Below are 12,203 nucleotides of genomic sequence, written 5' to 3' on the forward strand. Positions count from 1 at the left end.
TCTTTGTTAAAAAAAATTAAATATAGTCACACTTAAGAAAGTAGCTCCAGACGAGTAGCTTCAACTCATTACTCAAAAATGAATGGAAATTTCAGAAAAGGGTCATTTCTTGTGTAGGTACAATAAATGGTATTATAAACTAAGTAGGTTTTCATTTCAAAAATTTTGGGAGGAATTACCTGAATTCTCCTACAAAACTATTTCCATTTGTCTTTCTTCCTCTTTGGGTGCACAATCTTGCGTATGGAGAGAATATTACGGTGGAATAATCAAGTAAATAATTTGAATAAGTAAGTATAACAATAAGTATGGTAATCCTGATTTTAATATACAACAGTGAGTGGTTCCAGAACCACATGCCTACACTTCTCCAACCACTTAGTGGCAAGGGGTTGTGGCCAGGGGCGTAATTTGCTATGGGGCAGAGGGGGCAACTATCCCTCCCAGACCTCAGTTTTCCTCCAGACCCCAGTTCTCCCCCCCCCCTCCTAGCTGAAATTGGGGTTCTCCAAAAATGTTGTCAAAACTAAGATAAGCCTGCATAATTCAAGCATCCAGTGAAACATGTCAGTTTTCTTTAGTACATCTTTACCTTTTTTATTACTCTACGGCTAGTTTTTCAGTTTTCTTCGTCATTTTCACTTGATTTGGGAAAATTGGCTCCAACTTTGACCCCCCCCCCCTTCACAGGATTTTGATAAAATTACACCATTTGTTGGGGTATGGATTTAGAGATTTACTCAGAATGTCGTTGCAAACCATGAACTGGATGACCTCTATTCTCTTTTGAATCAAAATACTTGACCAAATACCTTGCTGAGAAATCCACACTTTCCCTGAATTATATCACACTTAAGGATGATAGAATTTACAAACATGACTTAGATATGAGCAATAGCTTTCAAATGAGCCATTAAATGTCACTCTAAAAAGCACTGCAAGCCCACTAGCCCCAGCTTTTCCACTTGAGAAATGGTACCAAAAGTACCGTTTTTTATGCTATGTGGCACTTACGGATGTCAAAACTGATTAAAAGCACGTAGATATGAGCAATAGCTTTCAAATCAACCATTAAACATCTCTCTAAAAAGTTATGGCATCACACTAGCCCTTAGCTTTTCCACTTGAGACATGTCATCAATATTGCCATTTTAAGTGCCATTTAGCACTTGCAGGTGGTGGAATTTAAAGAAAACGTAAATATGAGAAATAGCTTTTATGTGAGCTATTAAACATCTGTCTTTTGTATCCCGCTAGCCCCACCACTTGAGAAATGGCACATAATGTGCCATTGTTGTGCCATATGGCACTTGCAGATGGTGGAATTTATGAAAAGCACGTAGATCTCAGAATAAGCTTTTGAATGAGCCATTAAGCATCTCTCTATGATGTTCTGCCTAGCCCTGGAAAAAAGAAAAGAAAAAAACAAACAAAAAAACAGGAGGCAGATCGATGCTACCCATGCAAAAAAGTGATTTTCCTTGTTGTTCAAGTTTGGGGACTGTAATTTTCCTGAACAAGGTATTCAACTATGCTGATTCCAATTGTACACTTTTCATTTTGATTTGACACCCTTTTCGAGGGTTTCAGGCTTTTTTTCGAAATTGCCATACATTTCTTTTCACAATAAACTTTTATTTTTAATACGAACAGAAATAAAAGTTACCATTCCTGAATCAGTGTCAGATGGCAATTTTTTTTTTCACTAGGCAGTTTTTTTCTAAACTTGTTTTTTAACTTTTGGTTACTATGGGCTGTTGTTCACTCTTTACTAGGTTGCAGCTACCGCTGCAACCATGATAGAAGAGGCAATTTTGGCAAAAGTTTCCTTTTTTTAATTAAAGACTAGACTATAATAACTTTTGCTCAATCTTAAAAGCTATTGAGTAAATTTAAGGTTTTGTATTTTACTTTGCTAGCTAAAATATGAATAAAGAACTCCATGCACCTTTTAAATATACTAATTGCTACCATTGCAGATCTGCCTCGGCCCCACTTTGTGGGGCTAGATAAAGCCTTAGGTTATATACAAATTTTGCTGATTGTACTTTTTTTTCCAAATTACCTCTTTTTGGCTCCATGAACCAAGTATTTATGAGAAATAAGAAAAAAATTAGAACTCTTAAAATCAGTAAACCTTTACAGTTGCACAGTTTGAAAATCTGGGCTTAAAAATTCGGTTTTAGAGGCTTCAGGCACGCTTCCCCTCCCACCTGCACAGAGATCAACCAGCCCTTCCCTGTAATTGCTAATGCTCATGTATACATCAATGTACATAATTTTATCAGCCTCAAGTGAATCCAGTTAGTTAAATAAAGCTCTAAAATAGTTGTCTATTAATTGTTTTGTTTTGTATGGACTAAATGCATCTCTAGGAACGAATGCACCAGCGCACAGCACTACTGCCTCTGGAATCCGGAAACTTAAGCTTAAAAATGCTTGATGGCTTGAAAAACCCCTCGATGCGCGCCCTCTTTACTAAAGCCTTGGGCATGTGGACTCGTAAGTGGGTATTCTTCCTAGTTTGTTAGAGAAACGATTAAACGATTTAAATATAAAAACAACATTTTTAGTTCCCCCCCCCCTCTATGGAGAAAATCTTTTCATCCCATCCACATTCAGAGAGTTCTGCAGTGTGCTTTAATGCCTATGGACACAAATGCACACTGGTCCAAGCCATACAGAGAAGTGATATCAGACGATTTTTGACATGGAGGCTAAAAATCAAGAGGAGTGTGTATTTAGGCAAAAGAAAAATCTAAATATTACTGGGCCTTTAGACACATCTTAGGACCCTCCACTCCGCCTTCAACCTCTGCGGGTTTTTTTTTGGTCCAAATGGCCAGTAGCTAAAGATTTTTTTTCCAGGGCTTGACATGCAGTCATATGTTGTTATCAAAAATTCAAATGGTGAAATGTCATCTGAAAAGTATCAGTATCCTGAGACAATTCAGTTCACCTCAATTCCAGTGAGAAGTGCCAATAATAATGAGCTTTTCGAATATGGTAAAAGTCTCTTAGACGCAGCAGGCAGTGGGGATGTGCAAAGGATTAAGAGTCTCCTTGAAATGGGAGCACCAATTAGCGCTGACTGGGTAATAAAACTTTTCATAATATGCCACAAAAAATTATTTTGTTTGTTAGTTTTCTTATTGTATTTATTTATTTCTATTGTATACTACAGGATTCTACCCTCAAATCAAAAAGACGTATTTTACACAGTTGCTTGAATGTTCGTTCGTATTAAATTTATATTTGATAAGAATATTTACAAATATGGACATTCGTCATCAGTAAAATTGCAGAATAGTGTCTCTCCAAAAGGAGACATGCTAGAACAAAAACAGAGGCATTAAGGCCGTTTTTTCGCTCATCAATGTGCTAATATCTTTCATCTTTTGTCAGAAAACACTTAAAAGTGAAATCTTTGAAATAAGATCTTACATCTTTTGTCGTTTTATGCAAACGTCTTTCATCATTCTGCTCTTATCAGCGGTCTGAGAACAATGATGAGTATATCATCAAAGTTTTCTCATCATTGTTCTATCTGGCAGAACAGTGACAGTCTTCAAACTTTTTGATAACATCAATGAGCTGTAAGATCTTAGAACAAAGATGAGTTAAAAAATGAAAATCTTTGCAGAAAGATGTAAGATCTTAGTGCTAAAAAGCGGGCCTATTGTTACATTGCTAATTTTATGCTCTTTTTTTGTCATAAAAGCAGTGTTTCTGACAATTCATCCCTATCCCCCTGATGGTCACATACATAGCCTTAGGATATAATGCATTCAAATAAGAAGAAACTAACACAGTGAAGTTCTTATTGTATGATATGCTTCATAAATATATTAATCAGATTATTATATTTTCTTCTATTATTATTCGAATTTTTAACTCATTTAAAATAGTACTTTTATCTAATATTCAACACAATCACTCGGTTAAGCTGGATATCTTGAGTCTACATATCATAATCGGTTTTAAAGTGGATCAATCAATGGACAGAAAAAGAAACAAATGTATTATTTGGGCTATAAATACTTCCTTTTGGTGAGGAAGGGAGGGGTGTGGGGTGTATTGTCAGGGTAACGACTATTATGTTGAAAAGGTGAATAAGATAAGGAATCTAATGGTACTGTTTTTATTTTATGTTAGTTTTTTTTGTATAGCCTAGGGCTGTATAGAGGGGGCTAGAGATGAATTTTCACGAACACAACTTTATATATAAAAGCCCATAAAATTAGCAACCTCAAAATGCCTCTCTTTTGTTCTAGCATCTCATTCCAGCACCATAAAAACATGATCTGATTGTTTTTCTTGTAAAAGTAAAAAGGAAAAATTTATAGAATTTTCGTCAAAATGATGTATTCTAATTGTGACTTTTTTCGAAAATAGTCCCAGGCTCGTAACTTTTGATGAGAATGACTTTATTCTTTATTATAATTACTATATAGTTCGTTACCATAAACTGTTTTGACAAAACTGATGGTTAGAGTTCGGTCTTTACGTTATCATGTAATGTTAAAATTCTTTCTTAAATAAACAGTTCTTGGTGTAGTGGTTAGAATTTAGGACTTTGAATGGTGCGATCTGAGTTCAAATCTCGGTGGTCCCTATTATAGAATGTAGCTTACTAATGCTACCGTTTAGGTTTCTGTCGTAATTCCTTCTTTTTCAAAGTTAAATTAGTTACTGTGGCCTAGAGTTCTTTACCATATCGCAAAAATTTTTTTTATAATAATAATTATTTTTGTTAATTACAAAAGGTTTCTATATACAGCAATTTCCTTTAAAATCAGCCATTACCCAACTCTTTATTATGACCACGAACTGTTTGATTTAATACTTCAGTTACGATGGGTTACCGTTCGTTCCTTAATGAAATTAAATAAAAAAAACAAGTTTTTTAAACTGAAAGTAAGGAGCGACATTAAAACTTAAAACGAACAGAAATTATTCCGTATATGAAAGGGGCTGTCCCCTCCTCAACGCCTCGCTCTTTACGCTAAAGTTTTTTATTGTTTTAAAAAATAAAGTTGTGAGACAGAGTCAAACTTTAGCGTAAAGAGCGAGGCGTTGAGGAGGGGACAGCCCCTTTCATATACGGAATAATTTCTGTTCGTTTTAAGTTTTAATGTCGCTCCTTACTTTCAGTTTAAAAAACTTGTTTTTTTTATTTAATTTCTGATCGTTTTTTAGTTAATACAGCTTTTATTTGCATAACAATTTTACTTTTCTTTTGCTAAATGGATGTCTTTACAATTCAACTTACGTAACTAACTTCTATATTCGTATATTTTTCTTCTGGCAAAAAATACAAAGTTGTAGATTTTTGCAGATATGAGCTTGAAACCTATGTATGAGGGTTTTCTGATACGCTGAATCTGACGGTGTGATTTTCATTAAAATTCATTCACTTGTAGGGGATGTTTCCCCCTCTTTAAAAAATCGAGTAAATTTTCTCAGGCTCGTAGCCTTTGATGAGTAATACTAAACTTAATTAAATTTATATATTTAGGATCAGCATTATAAACCCATTCTTTTTATACATTTATTGAAATCAAAATTTCGTTTTTAAAAGTTTCGATTACTATTGAGCCGTATCACTTGTTTTTTTATTGTTTTTTTTTTATTACGTATATGTTATTACTTATATGAAGGGGTTTTCCCTTAGTCAATACCACCCTCTTTAAGTTAAAAGTTAAAAAAAATTTTGATTCACAAACCCCTGAAACACAAAGGCCGTTTAATTAGAATTGATCGCTCTTTTGAAAGCACTAAAAAAAAAACTGGCGTGTAAAGAGTTAGGTTTTTTATTCGGAGAGAGCCCCATCTAATAATCTATAATTTTTTTTCGTTATTATTTCTAATCGTCTGTATTGGCTTTCAGTTGAAAAACTTGTTTTTTTTTTATTTAACTTCTGATCGTTTATCAAATAATGATTTGACCTTCGGCGCACCCTGCCGAGCCATTTCCCATACCCCAAAGAAACATCCTCCACGGAAATATTATCCAGAGTAATCCCCTCCTATAGCCCCCCCCGCCAGAAAAAATCCTTCCTGAAAATGGTTGTATACTTCCCAATAACCAATAAATAATGCTGGCAAGTCCGGTGCCCCCTTCATGGCAATTTCCCTTCCCCCATGAAAACTTCCTTCATGGAAAGATCCTTCCATATAGCCCCCGACCCTCTCCTTCCCCCACCTACCAGAAAAAATCTCCTCTGAAAAAGTCTGTATACATCCCAATAACCAATACTATATGTTAACATTGAGTAAAGTTCATAACTTTCAGCCCACCCCCTGGGGACTTTGGGGGATCAAGTCATCCTAAAAGACATTTTTATCATATTTTCGACCATGCTGAACAAAATGGCTATCTCAAAATTTTGATCAGGTGACTTCGGGGAAACAATGAGTGTGGGCGGGGGCCTAGTTGCCCGTCCATTTTTTTTGGTCACATAAAAAAGGCACTAGAACTTTTAATTTCCGTTCCAATGAGCCATTCCACGATGTTCTAGGACCACTGGGTAGATACGATCACCCCTGGGAAAAAAAAACAAACAAACAAACAAACAAATAAACACGCATCCGTGATCTTTCTTCTGGCAAAAAATGGAAAATTCCACATTTTTGTAGATAGGAGCTTGAAACCTCTATAGTAGGGTTCTCTGATACGCGGAATATGATGGTGTGATTTTCATTAAGGTTCTATAATTTTTAGGGGTCTTTCCCCCTTTTTTCGAAAATCAGCCAAATTTTCTCAGGCGCGTAACTTTTGATGGGTAGCACTAAACTTGATGAAAGTTATATATTTGAAATCAGCATTGAAATCTGATTCTTTTGATATATCTATTGGTATCAAAAACTCGTTTTCTAGAGTTTCGGTTACCATTGAGCCGGGTCGCTCCTTACTTACAGTTCGTTACCACGAACTGTTTGATTGATTCCAAAAAGTCCAATGTGCATGTTTATTGCAAATCATGATAGTGATGTTAACGGTGCCCTAAGTGATGCTAGGGACGCGCTCAAATGGCCTAGAGGCACAGACTTATTAAGGAAATATTCCTTGACTGGGCATCTATCCCTTGCCCCAGCTGGGATTGAACCCGTAGCGCTACTACTGTGACCCTGGTAACGACGGCTATGAGCGCCAAGAAAGATACTTTGAAGATGAAGAGCGAGGACATGGTAGATTCCATGCCTTTAAGAAGAAGAGAGTTTACGTACCCATGAGGTATAAAAATACGATAGAAGAAGTTGATGAGCAACATGACATCGACCTAGCGCACAATCGAGTAACTGAAAGTGAATAGGCCTGCTTCAATAGAGAATAACCACTGATTCAACATTCTCAACCATGATCCAAAAAGCTTGGGAATTTCCGTGAACTTCTTAATCCCACTGACCATGATGGTCATTGGCAACACGTCAAGTGTGGACATTCTGTTAGAAAAGGTTAAAAAAGTTGAAAAGCTTAAACAAGGCAGGGCAAAAACTTACCAAATTTAAAAGAGAGGTAATCCAAAAAATAAAAAAAAACATCACAATTAGAAGTATTGGTGATAAACAATACCAGGAATGATACCCTGCCTTTGAGGGCTTCTGATATAGAGCAAATCGATGAAGAAATACGGAATTCTAAAGAAAAGACTATCCTAGTGATGAAACTCATTCAAAAACGGTTAAAAAGTGGTAGCTCCTACGCTACACGTAGAGCTTTAAAAATGATTGATTATCTTCTGGATGAAGCTTCGATGGATGAAGCAAATGCTGGCCATTTTGGTGAATCACCATGTATTGAAATTATATACAACTTGCTTCATCCATCGTTTGGAATTCTAAATGACGGTGAACTTAACAGAGTGTTAAAAAAACAAGCCGTTCCATTTCAAGGGAATATACAAAGGAAGGTGACAAAAATTTTACGCGGAATGGAAGAACTAAGAACAAATAAAGTCGGAAATTCCCAAGGTTTTTGTATCATGGTTGAGAATGTTGAATCAGTGGTAATTTTCTATTGAAGCAGGCCTATTTACTTTCAACTGAGCATCTATCCCTTGCCCCAGCTGGGATTAAACCCGTAATCGTCTAATCAAGAAGCACGCTTTCATCCACCGTACTGGGACAGGTTATTCTATAGTTTGATTTTTCTACAAAACTGTGTATATTCTTCTGATAAAGTTTACATTAAAAGACGATCATTGGAATAACAAACCATTGCACACATTGAGCTACTTGTTACATAACTTGAGAAAAAATAATGTGTGACGTCATAACCAGATGTTAAAACCATCATGGTTGCATGGGTAGCTGCAACCTAGTAAAGGATAAACCACACCCCTTAGTACAGTTTCTAGTTACTATGCCTTGGCTTGTTCTTTACTAGGTTTCAGCTATTTCTACAACCATGATACTGATGAAACTTATATAATCCCCAGTTTTAATGAACTAGATCGAGCTTTTATGCAAAGAAATAAAAAAAAGTTCCCGTATATGCAGAATATTTACTTGACTGAGACGATTTATCTTGAACTATATCGATCCTTTAGGTAATTCCTTATATAAAAAAAAAAATAAAAAAAAGAAAAGCCTCTGGTTTGTTCTTATTCGGAATAGTAAGAGACAAACTTCAGAAAATGAGGCATCAAACTAAGCCACATGTGTGCCATGGTTTGTTCTTTATCAGGTTTCAGCCATCTCTACAGCTATGATACCAATGAAACTTACATAATCCCCAATTATAATTAACCAGACCGATGGTACCATGATGGTACCATGGTAAGCATATCCAATTGTCACGCGGGAGACCCGGGGCTCAATTCCCCGTCGGGGAAAACTTTTAATATGCTGAATTTAAAGCAATATCTTTAGAATTTAAAAAAAGCCACAGGGCTCAGTTCCCTTGGGCTTGAGTCCGCTCTTTATTATAAATATGGATTTTTCTTCTTTGGAATAGTAAGAGACGAACTTTAAAGAATCAGGCAGCTAACTAAATCCTAAATATGCAATTTTTGTTCTCCAAATGATCGTCTTTTAATATAATCGTCTCTTACTAGGTTGCTAGCTACCGCTGCAACCCGGATTTAGTTTTTCCTTTGGGGCGTGATCGTCTCTTGCTAGGGGACTAGCTACCACTGTAACCCGGATTTCCTCAGAAAATTTCATTGCCCCAGACATTTCTCAGGCTTTTAGCTTTAGCTGTTCGGGTTTATTTATAATCAAATGTAACCTCGTATGACGTCATATATACCACAGACCTCTTTTTCTTTTCCCTGTTGCATCAGTTACTAAGTAATAGACTTCAGTCCTTACTGAACAGTATGAAAAAAAACCATCAAAAACGCATTTTTTTAAAAAAAAGTGATATTTAAAAAAAATTGTTTTTTGATTAAAAAAGGCACTAGTACTTTTACTTTCCGTTTGAATGAGCCCTCTTGCGACATTTTAGGACCAGTGGGTCGATACAATCACCCATGGTGAAAAAAAAACAAATGAACTCGCATCCGTGATCTTTCTTCTGACAAAAAAAAACACAAAATTCCACTTTTTTGCAGATTGAACACCTTACAGTAGGGTTCCCTGATGCGCTGAAAGATGTGGTTTCGATTAAGATTCTATGAATTTTATGGGGTGTTTTCTACTCTTATTAAAAATAGGGCAAAATTTTGTCAGGCTCGTAACTTTTGATGGGTATAACTAAACTTGATGAAACTTACATATTTAAAATAAGCATAAAAATCAGATTCTTTTAACATATCTTTTGGTATCACAATTCCGTTTTTTAGAGTTTTTGTTACTATTGAGACAAGCTTTAGCTGTTGCTATTATTTTAATATTTTTTATTTTTATTTTTTTTTTTAGACCAGGGCACTTCGTATCGAAGGATACGAAGGATACTTCGATACGCAACACGTCAAGTGTGGACATTCTGTTGGAAAAGGTTAAAAAAGGTGAAAAGCTTAAACAAGGCAGGGCAAAAACTTACCAAATTTAAAAGAGAGGTAATCCAAAAAATAAAAAAAAACATCACAATTAGAAGTATTGGTGATAAACAATACCAGTAATGATACCCTGCCTTTGAGGGCTTCTGATATAGAGCAAATCGATGAAGAAATACGAAATTCTAAAGAAAAGACTATCCTAGTTATGAAAATCATTCAAAAACGGTTAAAAAGTGGTAGCCCCTACGCTACATGTAAAGCTTTAAAAATGCTTGATTATCTTCTGGATGAAGCTTCGATGGATGAAGCAAATGGTGGCCATTTTGGTGAATCACCATGTATTGAAATTATATACAACTTGCTTCATCCATCGTATGGAATTCTACGATGGCAGGGTAACATTCCTGGTATTGTTTATCACCAATACTTGTAATTGTGATGTTTTTTTTATTTTTTGGATTACCTCTCTTTTAAATTTGGTAAGTTTTTGCCCTGCCTTGTTTAAGCTTTTCACCTTTTTTAACCTTTTCCAACAGAATGTCCACACTTGACGTGTTGCCAATGACCATTTCAAAAACTTACCAAATTTAAAAGAGAGGTAATCCAAAAAATAAAAAAAAACATCACAATTAGAAGTATTGGTGATAAACAATACCAGGAAGTATACCCTGCCTTTGAGGGCTTCTGATATAGAGCAAATCGATGAAGAAATACGGAATTCTAAAGAAAAGACTATCCTAGTGATGAAAATCATTCAAAAACGGTTAAAAAGTGGTAGCCCCTACGCTAGACAAGCTTTAGCTGTTCCTATTATGTTACTATTTTATTTATTTTTTTAGACCAGGGCACTTCGTATCGAAGGAGTTGTAAAAACTTCGAAAAAGGACCCATTGGAGTGGCTTGTGCCCTTTTTAATAGTCGAAAGTGATTGAAAGGCAACTAACGCCCCTTCCACGCCCACCATTTCCCCAAACACGTCGAATCAAAATTTTGAGATAGCCATTTTGTTCAGCGTAGTTGCTTTCCAGATAGTAATTATATTTTGAGGAAGACACTCCCCCACAACCCTCAGGGCAAGGTTTGTAAATTATGCCCTAGGGGCATATAAGATTTTTTACAGAAAGCGTTGTCGTAGAAAATTCAAAAAGGGCTCTTTCGATTGATAGGTGAAAGGAATAGTCTCTCTTTTATTAGACAAAATGGATTGGATGGCAGCTAACACTCCTTTCACGCCCACCTTTTACCAAAATGCATCCAAAACAAATTTTGATATAGCCATAATGTCCAACTTCTTAAATAACTCTGGAAACTAGGCCAGTGAGGATAGCAACCCCCCACAGCCTACAGGGCAAGGGTTATAAGTTATGGCCTGGGGGTGTGTAAGGTTTTCATAGAAAGCGTTGTCGCAGAAACTTCAGAATGGGATCATTCGATTGGAAGGCAACTAAAACCCCTTCCACACCCACCATTTCCCCAAACACATCCAATCAAAATGTAGTTGTAAATGTAGTTAAAAGTTTTGGAAATTATATTTTTGAGCAGGAAACTCCCCCCACAGTCTTCAAGGCAAGGGTTATAATTTATGCCCTGGGGGCATATAAGGTTCTTATTGAAAGCTTTGTCGTAGAAACGTCGAAAAGGACTCATTCGATTGGAAATCCAAAGGGCTAGTGCTCTTTTTAATAGTCGAAAGTGATTGGAGGGTAACTACCCCCACCCCCTCTCACGCCGACCATTTCCCCAAACACATCCAATCAAAATTTTCAGATAGCCATTTTGTTCAACGTAGTTGAAAGTTTTGGAAATTAGGTCTTTGAGGATGACAGTCCCCCCAGAGCCCCCAGGACTAAGATTGTAAGTTATGCCCTGGGGGCATACAAGGTTTTTTTTGAAAGCTTTGTCGTAGAAACTTCAAAAAGGGCTCATTCGATTGGAAATTTAAAGGTCTAGTGCCCTTTTAAATAGTCGAAAGTGATTGGAGGGAAACTAACCCCGTCTCATGCCCACCATTTCCCCAAACTCATCCAATCAAAATTTTGAGTTAGCCATTTTTTCAACGTAGTTGAAAGTATTGTAAATTAGGTCTTTGAGGATGACACACACCCCCACAGCCCGCAGGGTAAGGGTTTTAAATTATGCCCTGGGGCCATATAAGGTTTTTATAGGATTTGTTGTAGAAACTTCAAAAAGGGCTCATTTAATTTGAACTGAAAGGGCTATTGCCCTTTTTAATAGTCAAAAATGATTGAAGTACAACTA

At 36.1% G+C, this 12,203-nt stretch overlaps 1 protein-coding gene across 2 annotated transcripts in view; it reads left to right on the top strand.

The window, feature by feature from the left end:
* The first annotated feature begins 2,862 nt into the window (after positions 1-2,862).
* LOC148948414 (uncharacterized) overlaps positions 2,863-12,203 on the top strand; it is an 82,434-nt gene continuing 73,093 nt past the window's right edge. For both annotated transcript variants that reach the window (XM_089093921.1, XM_089093920.1), the window contains exon 1: positions 2,863-3,095. In XM_089093921.1, coding sequence (XP_088950047.1) covers positions 2,877-3,095 — 219 coding nt within the window. In that variant the 5' untranslated portion in view covers positions 2,863-2,876. The remainder of the gene's footprint in view (positions 3,096-12,203) is intronic.

Source organism: Artemia sp. Qi Xiang Cuo, chromosome 9 (assembly GCF_049724085.1).
Source record: "Artemia sp. Qi Xiang Cuo chromosome 9, ASM4972408v1, whole genome shotgun sequence".
Classification (NCBI taxonomy): Eukaryota; Metazoa; Arthropoda; class Branchiopoda; order Anostraca; family Artemiidae; genus Artemia; species Artemia sp. Qi Xiang Cuo.